The following is a 17907-nucleotide window of genomic DNA, read 5'->3' on the forward strand; positions in this document are numbered from 1 at the left end:
GTGGGTGCTCTTCAGTTCTGTGACCCCCCCCACATCAACCTCATCATAACAAAAGACAGTTTGGCTTAAGGTCAGTGATGGTGACAGTTAAACCCTTCTGCATCCTACAAATGCTTATGCAATTAATTTGGATCAACAAAGCATTTAAGCAAGTAATTAAATGAACAAATATTACTGGGGTCTGATCCACTAACCTAATGGCCAAAATAATTCTCTCATTTTAGTGGCTTTTCATCAAGTGCATTGGCTTCGACCAGCCTGCTCCCAGGCTTGAATATTTTGCAATTTTGGGACTCAGGGTAATAGGGGTAATTGTTTATCCTGAGGGAAGCCATTCTGCTATCCCAGTTTGTCACTAACTTTGCATCTTTTGATATTTCCTTTGATGCAGGGATGACATGCAGTTGAAGACACCTCACAGTAAAATAAATGGACAGCCAAAAGGAATAGTCAGGTTGGGGTCAACATCAAGTTCCCAGGGGACGCCTGTCAGCCCTGCTAGACACTCAAATGTTAAGAAGGTGTCTGGAGTTGGTGGAACAACCTATGAAATTTCAGTGTAAACTAAAATTAATTAAAAATAAAGAGCCATCCACTCAGCCAGCCATGAAGCTAGGAGCACTGTGAAGACTCAAATAACAACAAAGGAGGAGCAGCAGCGGCGGGCCACTCTCCTTTTCTTGTTTTGGGTTTGTTCTGTTTTCATCCTTCTCTTTTGGCCAAAAACCAGCTGCAGCCTTATTCTTGAGGGAATAAAATTGTACAGTCTATCAGACTCTCCGTGAACCGACAGGAGGGAACTGGCTACGACCCAACAGCACAACCGCAGAGTGGATTTGTGTCGTGCAAGAAAGCACCAAGGCCATTGTGTGTGTGTGTCTGTCCAGCAAATCTGTCGTGTACCACTTGTGCTGTGACAGTCAGTCCGGGATCATTCAGTTTTTCCCAAGCCTGTTCCCAGTCCTCTGGTGGCGTGTCCAATAGGAGCCAGAGGACCAACTGCTGTTTTCCTGCTGACATGGAAAGCAGGTTTCCTGTGCTGCCTGTGCAAGAACTGCTCCATGTCCCTCCGGGCGCTGCCGCTCAGGTGGATTCTCCTGGGAAGGAACAAAGCAAGGGCACTTGGGCTGCAAACACCGTGTTGTCTTTACAAGCCTCCCTGGTCCTGGGTGGGAGCAGGAGGAAGGATGTCAGCAGCCTCTCACTGTCTGCCATTCGCCTCCCCGTGTGTGAGTGTGTGTGTGTGTGCGTGCGTTTGTCTCTTGTGGAAAAGGACCACAACGCCAGGAAGGATCTTCCACTCTGCCCTCCTGCTCCCTCTGGGTTCTAAAGGCTTCTGACTGGGAAACAAAATCAAGCAGATAAGAAAGGAAATGTTTGGATGGGAACATACTTTAAACAGCTGTCAGCTGCTTTCCCTGCACCCTCTGTATCACCTGTTGGATTCCGGCAATAACCTGGTTTGCTGCCTTGCCCTGGTGCCGTCTGTGTGATCCTGCAGCGAGGTTACCCTGAGCTGTTGAATCTACAGTGTGTGTAACTGAGCCGAGCATACATCGAAAGGATATAAATTTTCTGTCTGCCTAATTACTAGCACATTCCCTCTGGTCTTCAATACTGTTAAACAAAGGATTTTCCATTTGGGTTTTTCCCTCCCAGGGAACAACTTTTTAAAATAATATCAATCAAATCTATTTAACATTCTGAGGTTTCCTTTTTTTGTCTCCAGAAAACTACATTTACTTTGTTGGATTTAAAGACAACTTTACTGTAAAAAAACCCCAAGAATGGGGTGCATTACTTTTATCAGAAATATGAGGACTCTGCAAAGCTAATTTTGCAACAAATGGATTTTTATTTCACTGTTCCTTATCTCCTTTTACTTCCCATTCAGTTACCACCTCAGAAGTCAAAAGTCCTGAGATCTGGACCAATGCTAAGTAGCCAGATCATGTGTGCAATTAAGAATATCCTGAGCGACTGTTGCCAAAGTCACTAAAAATTATTATTTATGACTGAGCCAGTCAGCATAGGAAACCTCGACTTCCCACCTGGTTCTCCTGGTGAATAGTTTTGACTAGAGAGCTAAATCTATAATTTTTCAGGATAGTTGTTTCAAAGGGTTAAATCCTGTTCAATCCTTGACTATAATGAAGAGCTCTCCAGGTATTTGGTAGCAATTCAGAACGTGTCGATAACATCTTACTTGTTTTCATGTATGTTGAGATTAATTATACCAGAAGGCAAATATTGACCTTAGTTTTGCCTGGTTAAAATTAGTATTTTGATTTGATGAATCTTAACATCTGCTGCAATACATGGTTATTATGTCCCTTGTAATATCACATTATTTTTTGGAGACAAAGGTTGAAGAGAACATAGGAAAGTTAATCATCTCTCCGTGTAATGCTCTATGTTGCCTGAAGGGAGAAACCTGGAAAGCAGCAATGCATCTGTAATAGGCCAAAGTTCTGAGAGAAGGAAGTAGAGATCAGTTTGCATTTTGTTGCTTTGGTGATATTTTAAATGCCTGCTGTAGGGACCTTGCAGAGCAGAGGAGCAATAGCCTTTCTATGCAGATTTGCTCATGGCATGTAGAATATTGTCTTCAGTTGGAGGCACCGTGGTACCAGAAAGATGCTGGCAAACTGGATCAGGTACGGATGGAGCAATATATATTAAAGAACTGGACAGGCTGGCTAATGAGGAGATTTAAAGGGCTAAAACCTGCCACTGGCTGGGCAATGAAGTGGAAATTGAGTATCATAATTTTACAAATACGTAACTTAAAAACTGTAAAACCAAAGGTAGATCAAAGGGTTGTCACTGGTCACCAATGATCTGTTTAGAAGGGGGCAGGAAAGATGGAGAGGAAGGGGCAGTGGAATAGTCTTCCAAGGCAGAGTTTGGGAGACTAACTATTTAGGACAGTCAAACTATATTTGGACAAGTCATTAAAAGAATTTCTGTAAGAGGTGAGCCTGTGGGGACAAGGGGCTAGAACAGATGGCCTTATAGATTTCTTCCATCTTTAACTGTTACTAATCTGCAGTCTACCCTGATGTTAACTCCTCAGGAAGATGCAGTACTTCCTTAAGGACTGGAATTCACTCTGGTGCATAGAGTATCACAAGAATTACTTGTTTTTAAAGTATCATGTATGCCATATGTAAGCCCTGAAAAGGAGGGGATCTGAGGCACACGGAATTTGGGCTGGGGAGCGAGACAAGGGCACATCTGATCATGTATCTTGAATATGTACATGAAATTCATGCGAGCAAGGCTGAAAATTTGCACCAATGTGATCTTTGAGATTTGCATCCCAGTGATGCTCCACTTTGATCATTCTTTCTCTTGCATTTATAAATGAAAAAGCTACTGAGGAACTTGAAGGGCCAAAGAGCCTTTGAAGTTAACTACATTAGTTCATGAGAGAATTTCTCAGTAAGACTAAACACAGTATTGTGTGTATAAAGCACTAATAGCCAGGGTTATTTTGACATAGTTCACAAGGGGTAAGGGAGGGAAAAATGAATGCACTGTGTCAGTACAGGTTCAGAAGTAAGGATTATGTATTTTGTGAGTAGTTTTGCCCACAGTTGAGAGACATTCAACTTTTTCATAGGTTTACAATGGTACCAAAGCATTTTTTTTTCTTTTTGAGGTTTGCATTTAATTCAGTGCACATAGCCTGGAGTAAATTATTCAAATTTTCTGAAAGAATAATCTAAGCAGAACTGTTAACAGGAGATTGCATGCAGAAAATCCAGCCTCATTTTCATCCAAGGCACTGAACCTGCAGCTATGTAAGTGTCTGTTTCCATAGTTCCTATAAATAGGGGACCTATTTATTAAATTTAATTTTTGAGCAGAATCCAGCCCATTTAAAGCATAGTTCTTTAAGCAGTTTACAGATTAGCAGAAAGATTCTTCTGCCCAGATAGCCTGTTTCTACAGACACTGCAGGCCAAATCTTCAGCTGGTATAAACTGGTGTGGCTCCATCAAAGCTCATTCAATTGATGCTCATTTATAGTAGGTGAGGGTCAGCCATGGAAATCCAGCATGAGTTAACACACCCTGTAAAGTAGCTTCTTTATTTTTGTCATGTTTATTTCACGTCTCAGAAGTCTTAAATATTTTCAACATGTTTTTATTTGTAGCTGTGGATTGTATTACTTATTTAAAAAACAGCAATAGTTTTTGTTTAGTTGATGCATCAGTTGTCATTGCATATTGCATTTTATTAGCAGTTTGTTCCCTGTTCATACTCCCATTTACCCTCCAGGTTTTCATTGTAGTACAACCTGCCTTGAAAAGTTGGATCTCTGTATCTTTAATTGTATAATATATTGAGTATTATGAAATTAAATGTACCTTACTACATGGGTGGGAGAGAGAGAGGAAATATTTTTACTTGAAGCCTTAATAGTTTCTTTTTTTACTACTTTGTTTGTTGACCTCATAGGAAAGTCTGAATAGCAAAGACTTTGCAACTCCGGGCCAAATCCTGCACTGACAGACAACCAGCATTTGGCCCCCATGTCAAAACTGGATGCAGATAAACCTGAAGAGAACAAGGGAAAAAGCCTCAGGGTGGCATCTTTTCCTGAAGATCATTAATACAGTCTCAAAATATGTCTGTAAGCAAGTCCATTCAAGAATTCTTCCAAGTCTTGAATTTGTAAGGAAGGTGATAGCAGGAACTGCCCTAATATCTTACATTTGCCTTTTTTTTTTAAATTAAGCAAAACAAATGTATTTGCTTAGTTTGGTTAAAGCCAGCTTGAAGGGCTGCACAGAGCTGTGTGTCAGTAGCCACGTGCAGCAAATGAGCTGTGCTGTGTTGCTGTTCTAATTGCTAACCAAGCATCACGTTGTGTCAACTCGGCCTGAGATAATCCCCTCCTGGGCGTTACAGTGGACGTTCCTCAGATGATGCCTACTCTCCTATAAGCCTAATGTGGAAATTGCAATGTGGTTTTCTTTGGACTATATCTGTGGTCCAGACTAGAGATATATAGAGAGATATATATATAGTCAATATTTTTGTGTGTGTGTGGGAAAGGTGGGGTCAAGCTTGCTGTCTCGGACAGTCTGGAACGTTAATGTCGAACCGTTTCTATGGTCTGTATTTCACCTGTTCTGCCACCTTGAATTGTTGGAATGTATCTGTGCAGGCTTTGTGGAGCTCTGTCTGTAACCTTTTTTGTGGCTCTCGTAATACATATATATTTTTTAAACCTTTGAGTCACTTCAGTGTTTTCAAGTGTCTGTCTCTGCCTCAGTGCATTCGTGGTGTGCTGCCCTTTCTCACTTCCACGTGTGCAGGACATGGACTGAAAGAGTGGAACTGCAAAGGCAGTTCCAGTGCAAAATCTGCAAGTGACAAAATATTCAAAGACATGACTGCAAGTTAAATCTCATTTTCGAGATGCTTATGGCAGAGTAGGAAATATGCTGTGTCTCCTGGCTGTGACCAATGAATCATGCTGGTGAGGTCACAGCAAGTGGTCCATGAAACAACACTAAATGAAGTTTTCTCTACTGTTTTTTATTCAGGTTGTGGGGTTAATAGGAATCCTGTGGTCCAGAACAATGGCAAATCATTGCTACAGAGCCACTGGAAAAAAATGTTACATTGGTATATGTTGAAATGTTCTGTCCAGGTCATCTGGGTTTATAAATCCCAAAGATGTACAATTCTTAATCTATCTTCATCTGTCTGTTTCCAGTCTGAAAATATGTCCATTTGCTCTGTCAGGCTGGCTTACAACACGCACAGTTGCCAAGCCCTGCAGCTGCTGCAGGATCTCTGATGCCATAATTTGCATATATAGGCTAATTGCATTAAGCAGGGATCCACTCAAGCATGTTCATTATAAATGCCAGTCATATTTGTGTGTTGTCATGTCTTCACATTGCAGAGATTACCTTGGATATAAAATGGCCCAAACTGTAATCACCAGGCTCCAGTGATGTTGGCTACATCAAAGAGGATTATATAAGCTCATGATCTGTTTTAATACATTTTATTTAAATATATCTTGGCTTACAGCAATCTTGGCTTTCCTCTCTCTAAATAGTGGATAAATTATCCAAGTTTGTATTCATTTCTTCATTATTGTTATTTTTTATTCTGCAGGACAAGTTTCAGTTCACATTTTGGAACATAATAAGGAGAGACAAAGGAAACTGTTTATACAGGTGAATATATCTTTTAAGAGAGAAGCAGTTTTATAATAAATAGATTAGAACGACTGTCAGAATAGGTTTTGTTCATCTTGTCACAATAACTTGAAATTTAAAGTAAGGCTTATTTCACAGCTGATATCTCTAACCCTGAAACATTTTAAAAAATTCTTAGTTAGACATTTCAAATTATGTGAATAAATGTGATCTACTTTTACAGATTAGAAGTCCCAGAGAAGTGATGGTACATTTCACAGTGCCTTATATATATGTGTATATATTTATATGTGTATATATAATGCCTATATGTATATAATGTGTACATACATTCAAGTAAAACTAATTACAGGTGTTCTAATCTGATGTATTTGAAATGAAACTTATCTGTGTTGGTAAAAAAAATGGTTGTATCAACAGCAAAATACAAAACCGAAATCACTTACTAAAATGTAAGCGAATAAACCAGAGTGGCCCCAGAGTTTCTGCCAGTGGTGATGTTCCAAGCCATGGGAGACTGGGAGGGAGTTCCAGTCTTTTAAGGGATATTCAGAGAGAAGGGACAGTGTGCTGGAAGCTTGGAGAAAGTGGAGATCCATGAGAATGAGGGATGCCTGAGAGCCCCCAGTGCTCAGGGTGCAGGAGGAGGGCATGGACAACGTTCCAGGGAAGCTGAGACCTTGGATGAACCATCGGAACTTGGCTCAAATGGCCTGGAGAGATGTGGCTCTTGGCTGTGATGAGGATGCTTCTGCCCCACAGGCATTGCTGGTATTTCACCATTTCTTTCAAACAGGCAAGTTGATTCCTTTCCCCCAAGTGGATGGTTTTTCTCTGCCAGCAGGGATGCAATACTGGTGACTCTATCCAGATATGGAACAGGGACTTTTCCAAAGCTTGAGACAGTGGATCTGATCTGGAGACAGAACAGTGGCTTCTGTGGAAGAGGCTTTCACCTCCTGACTGTAAGAAAGATCATTCATGTTTCTTTGCCTGACAAGTTATTTAATTATCACCTTTTACACCTGCATCCCTTGTGTGGATTTTTCAGACAGTAATTTTGCCATTTCTTTGCCATATAAAGCACTGACAACAGCCTATCCATATGGTACTAGTTGTAGAATACACCTGGCCTGGGATGGACAGCATGTGGGACTGTGTGAGCTCCGTGGCCAATGCTGAGGTTCACCAATATTTCTGGACTGTTAGATAGTCTGTCTATCCACTTCTCATTAATATTCTGCATTTATGGGCATGGGCCAGTTTGATCAGACTACATGGCAGAAATGCACAACATGACTTAGGCAGCAGATTCTGCCAGATCATGAGCTTTTCTAGTTTAGTTGTATTTTTGAATGAAGGGGTACTACAGGTAAGTCTTGTATTTTAAAAAGTACCCTCTTTCTTACATAAAAAATTCTACAAACATAAATAATTCAAACCCCTTTCTTTCAGCAGATTTTATGGAGTATCTGTTGTGTAAAAGCCATACTACCTTCTGAAGTTCATCTCACACCTTTTAATTCCTAGCCTCCACATTGGACTAGCCATCTATTTTTTCACTATGGGATAGGAATAGGATTTTCAAGGATTTATTTGAGCATTATATGTGTGTGTGAAATCCTCCCACTGAGCTCAGTGATACCTGAAAGAAATAATGGGAAGGCTCTGTCTGGTTAGAGAAAGGGCAATGCCTGGAGCACTTTAAGTAAAAAGTCACTTTCCATAGAAGTGAAGAACTGCCCTTTAGTTGGCACAGTTGTTTTGGAACTGAAGCATGTCTGTAAGTTTGCCTTCAATAAATCCTTTCACTACACACAGTCAGCAATGAAGACTCGATATAGGACTTTCAACACCAAAATCACAAGCTTTGGATACCTCACATGAACATCTAAAATGAGAGTTCCTGTTTTCAGAATGGCACAATAGCATATTAAGCTCATGAATGCCATCCTGGCTCACACTGAAATTTTAGTTCCCCTGAAATCAGTGGTAGTTTTTCCTTTAATATTAATGGCACCACATTATACTTGGATTGCCACTGGAAGTAGACTGTGGAAGCTCATAAAATTGCATTATAATCTGGTTCTAGTCCTTGGCACAGGTGCTTTAGCAGAATACAACTTTGCTGTCAGCTTTTCCTCTTGTACAGTCATTGAAACAGATGGTGAAAGGGGTTTTGTTGATTTTTTTTGTTTTTTTTTTTAAATACAAACCAATGCTACTTTTTCTAAGGAAAAACTCATCTTGCAGAAACTGCAGTGTCTGACTAAATTCAGTGAGTAACAGCATGATCCAGTTTTTGCAGCCTGAATATTATGAATCCATTTGGCCTTGGGACCAGCCCTTGTTGTCTCATTGACAGTTATCTCAAATAACAGACTTAAAAACAATAGAAGTAAGTAGTTATATGTAGGTGGTACTTGGTTATGACTAGTGTTTCAGGCACACTATGACACAATGGAGACAAACTGCTCTGTTGTTGGCCACAATCTCCTACATCAAAAAGCACGTGCTTTGCACTGCTCTTGTCGGCAGCTCCAAGCTGTGATTCCCAGTAAGAGAGGTACCAGTTGGACATTCTGCTGGAAACATGAGCTGCACTTAAGGCACAGGAATGGACTTCAGGCATCCTGGCACCAGGTCCTGACTCCAGTACAGATTACTGCTGACTGCTGTGTCTTTCTGTGCTTCTTTGCTCCATGTCGGATGGGGATGCGACTTCCTGACCTCACAAATGTGTTGTGTTTGTGGGATCATTCTGGGATCAGCTGTGGAACTGGAGCCAAGCAGATGCCTCCCATAGGTATCCTGGAGCAACAGGGCAGATTTGGGGCATATTTAACCTCAAATGAAAGCATCAGAAAGGTCTTGTACTTGGGGAGGAACTTTTTGTGTGTTTGTGATGGGTGTCACTGACAATGATCTTTCACACTGACTCAGGAGAGCTGTTTTAGTAAATACATGAGACATTTCTGCCTTGATACTTCCCTTGACCCCCAGCATATTTCCCTATAATCCAAACCCTCTGCACAATACCCACACATCACAATCCTCATTCCAAGAGACCATATGCTTCATTGCCTTAAGCAGTTCTGCTCTTCCCTGCTGTTTATTGGAATAGTTGTACATCTATGTAGTAATACCTCAAATGACTGAGCAGAAATGCAGTAAAAGAAATAGCTGTAGGTTGGGAGTGACCTCAAAAAGGGGGGATACTGCAATGTGCTGTTGTGGCACAGAACACAGCGAGGGCTGAGTTCTGCAGCCTCTGACATGTTGTGGGCAGCTGAGGAAATCCAGCCTTTCACATCTCTTGAGAGCCAGGACTGAGCTGCTGTGTTGCCATGAGAAAACTGCTATTAATTCCTGTCTTTTTTTGTGTCTGTCCCAGTGTTGTGAAGAAGTACATATCTATTTATCTATGATTCCTTATTCAAGCTTGTCAAAGAAGGAATAACATCATCTATCCGTGCAAATTATTCCTTTGCTAGTATGGTCTTTTACTCAGTATTCCCTTTCTAAGAAAGGAGCAGGAAAGAGACAGACATTATTAATCCCTTGGATTTTTAACACCAAAAAGTACATCCTGATATAAGAGACAGGAAGATAAGGTGTATGCATGTGTAAACAGAAGTTGCATGAGTTTATTTAACTGTAAAGGCAAAATAAATATTTATTTCCACTTATATTGAAGCACAGAACAACTGCATTTTTAAAAACATGTAAAACCTTCATAAGAAAGGATACCATAGTAATTTAGTGTATTTCTCCCTCATTTTTTACAGAATTCATAGCATCATTCTTAAGATTTGAATTTATTTTTTGAATAATTTTAAAAATTATATTTACACATTGTAGAAGAACATATAGAGCCTCTCTTTGTGTGTCTCTAAAGCCCTGGGTGCTGCAGGGTTTCATTACAGCACTGGCTCACAAATGATGGAGAGAGTCTTTTTTGGGTTCAAGAGCCTTGGGGTGTCCTCTCTGGTTTTGGTTTACTTATATATGTAAAAATATATACACACTCTGCTACTCTTATCAGCAATCCCCTGCATGGGGCTGTGAAAGCAACACTCTCCTGTAGCCCAGGTTGGCATGACTTGATTTTCAAAGCCTGGTTCCTTGGATGCTCCATGACTGCCTGATACTGTGCTTAAGGATAAATTCATCACTTGAATCCTACAGCTGGTGACTGGAATAAATTAAAACTAACGTGGTGGTCAGACTAGCTCAATGCAGCAGGCTGATTTTCATCTGAAGGTCCTTAAAATTTCCCTGGGAAATGCATGAATACATCAGCAGAAACTCGACTGAATGAGCTCAGTAACATCATTTGGAAAAGAGAAAAAGCCACGATGCCATTTTGCCTGATCTATATGGAGAGCAATTTCCAAGTTGCTACACACACACACGTATTTATATACACACACATTTACATATATATGTATGTGCAAAGATATTTATAAAACCAACCACAACCTTTCAGTTGTGTGTGCTGTGATTCATCAGCAGCAATAGTTTTTGGCAGGGACATCATTTCAAATCTTCTGCTGAGGATGGCTGCCAAAACATTGTTGGACAGAGATAGGATAAGAAAAGTTATTTATAAATGGGGATAATTAGGTCCTGTGCTTATTAGTGTTGGGAATGAGACAGCAAGACGACATGTGCAGTAATGAGTATTGTAATAAGAGAAGATGCTCTCCATGATTTTCTACTTGTTGATTGAAAAATTAAAAAAAAAACCTCTCAGGTGAAATAACATCATTATGTGGGGCTCCCAGCTGGAAGTTCTAGACTGTGGGAATGTGTTTGTTATGCTATAGGACAGGGCTCAGACTAATGGAAGCTTGGAATCCTTCCATAGGATGCAGGTGCTGACTGTCATGACTGGGGTTGGACTCTGTTTCCTCAGTCCTGGACTTGGCATTTTGTGTTCAGGCAAAATTAAATCCTGGTCAGACCCAGGAACTGTTCTAATGCCTCTTGTTTGGAAGCAGCACTCGCAACCACAGTCAGAGGAGAGCTCTGATGCTCATCATCTCTGTCAGCAGAGACAAGGCTATTTCTGCATCCCATCAGTCATGTAGGTGAGTGTTACACCCCTTCTTTCTTCAGAAACACTGTCACTGGGACAAATTCGTCTCTGTACTGATATTCTCCCTAGAGGCTTAAAAGTCCAGTGAATGCAGTGTGTGAAATTCATCCCCACAGGGTCTGAGAGGGTTTGGTGCTCACACAGTCTCTGCACAGCACCCAGGACAATCCTCTCGGGTCATTTACTGCAGAAGAGTTGGTCTCATGGTGAGTCAAGAGAATAGCAATTAATATTAATGAATTTTTAGCTCCTGGCTTTATACCAAGCTTAGCAGATAGTGTGATTAATGTGTAGCAGACACTTAAGCTCACCCTGTGTTTAAACAGGTGAATATCCCATTACCTTTTCTTACTTCCAAGCTATTTGGACTGATCTCAGAATGCTTGGGTTTTTTAAGGCCCCAAGCCCCTGAACTCTCAAGTAAATGCTTGCTTGCAGGGGGGGTGGTGAGAAAAAAACATCTTCAGCATTGCAGAGAAGCTTGAAATACAAAACTGGTATCTCTCCTAAGGTCATTATTCCTCCTGCAAAGTGTGGTGGTTTTGATCACTGGCACAATTCTGACAAGGCCCACTGCCCTCAGAAGGATTGCTCCTGTATTTAAGGGTAGGTGCAGGGCAAGCTTGGCTTGCTCTGGCCTTGGTGCCCCTGCAGTGGGGGTGGTGTTTGGGGAGCTCGTCTGCCTCAATGGGAGCCACAGCTGCTGTTTCTGCCCTGGGCCAGCAGAGAATGTCACGTATGTGGCCGAACATCTCACAGGTTCTCCAGACCTGGAGCTGGCATCTCTTCCCCCAAAACTATTCCATCCCAGGGTTTTGCCCACACATCCTCAATGCAGCTTGTATGTGAAAACACTGCATTTAAATGCTGTTTCCCAAAAAAGAAACAGCCTGTGCCAAGCTCATCCCTAGGGTGGTTTTTTTGAAGTAAAGCAGGGAATATCTGAAACAGCTACTGAGAGGAAAGGATATTGTGGGGGAGCTAGAATTTTCCCTTTGTACTTCTTGTGAAGCATTAAATGGATCCTTAAAATGAGAAATCTCCTAAAGTGTGTAATTCTGTATGTCACGGTACCTCAGATGGTTCTGCAAGCAGAGCACTCTCTTCCCTGCTAAGTGAATTTGGCAGCTCAGGTCTTTTAGTGGTTTGCAAGTGCACCTAAAAGCAGTGCTGGGTTTAGAGCACAGACTGCAGTGCCTAAATATTGAGTGCTCAGTAATGCCTGTTATTCTCAAATGCAATTGAATCAAACACTGTCAAGGCCATAACAATTACAAATTTATTTTTTCTTTCTAAAAGAGGGGGGGGGGGAAGACAATGGAGCAAAGAGAGATTGGCTGAACTTTGCAAAAGCAGCAAATACTGCTGCAAAAGCAAATTCACACTTGCTAATCAGGATTAGGAGAAATGCCTGAGTTCTGTTTCAGTATTGGGTGCTATCAGCAGCACCTGTGCTTCGTTAGCAAAATCAAGGGTTATTTTAGCTAAGACAAAAACGCTGGGGGGAGGGTGGTCCTTGAGGCAGTAAGAGCAAATCCCCTTTTGTTTCCTGGAGAATGATTACAGTGAAATACTTTGCTTATGTTTCCATTCCTTAGACCATCTGTTTCAAATTAAACCCTTCTGGCGTGATACATCATTATTTATTAGAGCATTACATTGGATAATGCAGTGTTAGTATTGCTGTTATAAACCCTTAGTTTCATAAGTGTGACTCCAGGGGCAGAACTGGATGTGTTTACTTCGTGAAAGGGCCAGGGACTGTTAATAGAACTGGTTTTCCAGTTCAGAAATTACTTTTTTTTTGTCTCACAATTATGTTTTTGGTGTGTCTTTCAATTTGCATCTCTGTGTTTGGTAGAGTGAAAGCTTCTGGTTTTAGATGACTGAAGGGTAAGGTACTGAGGACTTGGTGGTGGTGAACTGTGAGATACCTAATGGTGAAAACAGCCCACATTGTGGGGTGATGTCCATTTGTATTAATTCTGTAATGAATGTCCCCCTGTGGCATTCAAGGCACACCCTCATGTGATTCTACAGCACATGAAGATCTGGCAGGTAATGCCCCACATCTTGTAGAAGTTTTTATTCTTACCCACTGTAGCAACTCTTTGCTCATGCTTTCCATCAGGGCCAAGGCTTCATATGCCAACAGACAGAAGACAGGCTTTGGTCCTAGAACTATCCTGTCACTGCAGTCTCAGCCATCTGGGGACAATTTAAGAAATACAAGACCTTGCAAGGAGACTTCTTTTTGGTTTGTTTTTTTTTTTTATTTTAATTCTCAGTCCCACTGTACTAAAGAGGCTCACTCACTCCTTACTCAAGGAATAAGGAAGGAGATTCAGCCACAGGAAACCAAAGCAGGTCCTTACAGCTCTCTTTGAGATACTTCAGTTTACCAGTGATGCCCAGTGCTAGTAAAGAAATTTCTATCAATTTGCTTTGGTTGCAAAGATGGTGACTTTGAGAAATGGATTAATCATTTGTGATATAAAGACTTTGTATGCTTTAGCTAAGGCAAAGCCTACTTTTAAATATGCTTACAGAGAGTGTGTCTGAGGAAGAGGACAAGTCTTTCATCTTAAAGGAGCTTCTCTTTTTCTGTTTAAGGAAGATCTGAAGAATCCTTTAGTGGGTGATTCACAACACCTAAATTAAATTCATGATCTGAATCACTGCTAAAATATATATATATGTAGGCTTCCTTTCATGCCAAAATCTCCCAAAATTTTGTGTTGCATTTAACCACCTTAGTACTTGTGTAGTTCTGCTTGTCCTTCAGTGATGCAGTCACACATAGCCAGGATCCACTTCAAAATAATTCTTTTTATCTTTTTTCTTTTTTTTTTCATCAAATCATAACCAAACTTGCTTAAAAGCAGTATTCTCTCTGGCTCTATTAAAAAAATGTATTAAGTGAGCCTAAGTAGCATAATTTTATAACCCCAAAGTTTAAACTTGTGTATCATTTAAATTTTGCAGGGTCTGAGGCAGGCCAAGATGACATCAATATTTCCTGTAAGAAGGCCAGCAGTAAACCCACAGTGTATGTCTGAATACATGTGGATCAAATGACATAATGTTAACTTTTTCTCTCTCTCTGTTTCTCTTTTGAGAATAAACTTACACTTTTTTTTACATGGGAAGGTGATACATGATGAGTAAACACTTTAAGGGTCATGGAAGAGGCTTTTCAAACCCACTTTTTCCTTGTTTCAAATGTCTTTTTATGAGTCTGTTTTGTCTAAAAAAGAAATGCCTGAAAGTTCATAAATGTTGCCTGGCAGTTCCAGGCTGGAGACCTGCCCTTGCTCTGCCTCTGTCTGATGGTAAAACATCCAAACACTGACTCATCCCTGTAGCGATCCACCTCCCATCCAGAGGTGAGTGGTTTGTATTCCTGGGAGTTTAACCCCGAGGGCTGCCTGGGCTGCTGCTGCCACGGGGTTTTCTGCCTGCAGGGGAAAGCAACGCTGTTTTCAGGCCTCATCTGTGCTGACCTTTCTGCCAGCCACTCTGGCTTTGTGACTTCCCTTTTCCTTGTTGTGCTCACAGCGTGGTTAAGAGGCCGCCTGACCTTGGCCATCCTCCTTGGAAGTGTCTCTGCATGCAAGCACAGACAGGGGATAACTCCCTGGGAATCATGCCCCAGGACTGGACCTATGGCATCAGTAGCACAAGCATTTACTGTTTTAGCTAACAGAGTAATTCCATTAGTGGGTACCATCAGTACCCAGTTATCCTCTTAGATGGATTTTCTGCTCACAGATGGACTACAACACAACAAAACTGGATTACAATAGCAGCAGTACAAATATATATAAAAAGAACAAAGAGCAAGAGGTTAAGTAGTTATTGATGTAATGCAGGACTGTATATTCAAGCTAGAGGTAACTTTCAAAAATTTTATTTAGAGGGTTTTTAACCTACTTGAATTCAAGTTTTACAAAATAGTAAATATAATCTAATTAAAAATAACATTTTTGGACTTACTGAGTAAAATCTCGAAAGACTTTTGCACATAAATTGTATAATTGGATTAGTACCTAATCCAAGCAAAAACAAGCTGTAGAATGTGAGCATAAGCACAGGGGATTCCTAATGGTGAAATGTTAGCACAGAAGAATGACATCCAAAATGCAGTACTGAGGCAAGCAATCAATACTATCCATTTTCATTTTCTAGCACAGTGAGATTGCCCAGATGTTCAGCAATATTTTTTCTTGCTGAGGAAACAGTTTTGCCTATTGCTTAACAACAGTCTCAAACTTTTCTGGTGGTGAGCAGAGCTCAGCCCTGGTGTAAGTTGGTGGCACTGTCATGAACTCGAGAAACTTTCCTGTGTCTGTACTGGGATTTGACCCCAAATGGCAGATTATTTGCACAAACTGCACCTTGAATAGCACTCAAATGTCAAACTGAACCATACAGAGTTCAGTTCAAGCAACTGAGAAATTTAGGAATTGCATTTGTCCAATCCAGTTGAGCCTGTCCCTATCCCCAGTTGTGCCATGGGTTCTCGTGCAGTTTTTCACTTTTTTTGTGTGCTGTTGGAAGTCAAATATGGCAACTGGGATTCAGGTTAGGGGGAACTCTGGAAGGGAAGAGGTAGGATACAAGTGGGACCATTCAATGGAGAGAAGTGTTATGAGGGATAACAGAGAAAAGGCATTATGGAGAAAAGATTTAGGAGTCACTTTCAGGACATTGGGATATCTGGGCAAAAGGGACTGTGCTATTTATGAGGAACTGTATGAGAGGTTTTGAAACTAAACTGTTGCCTTCTGGGCTCTTGGTAAGAAAGAACATACACAGGACAACTGTATACACCTGCCTCTGTGATAAGGGTAACACTTCCAAGATAAACTGCAGAAAAAACAATAACATTTTAAAGCTATATAAGAAGAAACAGAAAGCTGAGTACATTAATTACAGAGAATGAGCAGGGAAGAAGGATAAAGGAGGGGGAAAAACATCTACTCTGTAGCTAATTTTCATCAGGGTCTGATTTACTCGTGTGGCCCCTGGGAGCCACTGTTGGTCTGTGAAATGCCCTCCAGCCAAAGGACCTGTGCTGCACTTCGATGTGTCTGCACCATTTGTGTGTGAGACAGAGACACAGAGTGGTGGACATGGGAAAGACACTCCACTGGGAAAGCGGTTTAACCTTTAGCAGAAAGATAATTTCTTTTGGGCGGGCACAGCATCCTTGTATTCCTCCTGTCAGTCCCACAGGACCCTGAGCCTGTAGCACCAGGGCTCAGGGGAACACAACTCTGTGTGCTCGTGGGAGGACAGGCTTTGTTCTCAGTTGCTCTCTCTCACTCTGGTTGAAATCTGACTGTTGGAAACTGTCTGCCCAGATGGCATATTAGTGGAATAACAGGAATAGTATTGCAGAATTTGTAGCATGGGGAATGTGGTTATGAAGTCAAAGCTTGGACAGGTGGACAGGAATGGTAAGAATGCATCATTAAATATGCAAAGGCTGGATAATGGAATCTGTAGAATTGCCAGCACCCCAAGGTTCAGCAGCCTTTCTGTCATCATTTGCAAACTGCTGAATCTAACAGGTAGAAACCAGTGCTGAATTTGGGATGTCAGCTCAGACAAAGGAGGCTCTGTTCTGCTTCTCTTTCCCCAGGGCCTCTGTTGTGAGGTTATTAAGACAGCACCACTGCACATAGACAGGTAATTAATGTTCCAGTTCAACCACATAATTTATTCTGCCATGGAGCTGTAACAAGCTCTGGCTTCTGAAGGAAGTTCAGGCCACAGGCACAAGAGGAGGGACAGGAATGCCCAGGCAGGTGCTGCCAGCTCAGCTCTGCTGAGGCTGCCTGAGCAGTGACCCCCTGTACTCCCCCAGACCCAGGTCCCTGGTGTTCAGTGCCAGGGACCCAGTGCTGACTGCTCAGAGATTGACTCCAGTATCACAGAATGGGGTTGGAAGGGACCTCTGGAGATCACTTGTCCAACCTCCCTGCCAAGGCAGAGTCACCTGGAGCAGGTGGCACAGGAACGTGTGCAGGTGTGTTTGGAATGTCCCCAGAGAGGGAGACTCCACAACCTCCCTGGGCAGCTGTTCCAGAGCTCTGCCACCCTCAACGTTAAGAAATTCTTCTTCATGTTGAGATAAAACTTCTTGTATTTTACTTTATGGGCTTTACTTCTTGTCCTGTCGCTGGGCACCACTGAAAAGCCTGGCACCATCCTCTGGGCACCACTTTTGACATACTTACATGGATGAGATCCCCTCTCAGTTTTCTTTTCTCTAAACAGGCCCAGCTCCCACAGACTTTTGTCACAAGAGAGAAGCTCCAGTGTCACCATCTGTGTGACCCTCCCCTGGATCCTCTCCAGCAGCTCCTTGTCTTTCTTGTGCTGAGGAGCCCAGAACTGGACACAAATTACGTGGCTCAGGGATTATAACTAAACACGATGGACTTGGCATGCTGGGTCAGTGGTTGGATTCGATGCTCCCATAGGTCTCTCCCAGCCTGAAGGGCTCTGTGGCACTCGCGTTACCCACAAGAGCTGCACCCGCGGGCGCTCACCCGGCAGGGCCGGAGGGATTCCCTGCCCAGCCCCACCGGGATGCCGCTCCCTGGGCCG

General features: G+C 41.9%; 1 protein-coding gene across 3 annotated transcripts in view; it reads left to right on the forward strand.

Moving 5' to 3' along the window:
• ZDHHC8 (zinc finger DHHC-type palmitoyltransferase 8) overlaps positions 1-6516 on the forward strand; it is a 112291-nt gene extending 105775 nt beyond the window's left edge. For all 3 annotated transcript variants that reach the window (XM_071571985.1, XM_071571986.1, XM_071571987.1), the window contains one exon: positions 392-6516. In XM_071571985.1, the coding sequence (XP_071428086.1) occupies positions 392-563 (172 nt within the window). In that variant the 3' untranslated portion in view covers positions 564-6516. The remainder of the gene's footprint in view (positions 1-391) is intronic.
• The last annotated feature ends 11391 nt before the right edge of the window (positions 6517-17907 follow it).

This window comes from Pithys albifrons, chromosome 17 (assembly GCF_047495875.1).
Source record: "Pithys albifrons albifrons isolate INPA30051 chromosome 17, PitAlb_v1, whole genome shotgun sequence".
Classification (NCBI taxonomy): domain Eukaryota; kingdom Metazoa; phylum Chordata; class Aves; order Passeriformes; family Thamnophilidae; genus Pithys; species Pithys albifrons.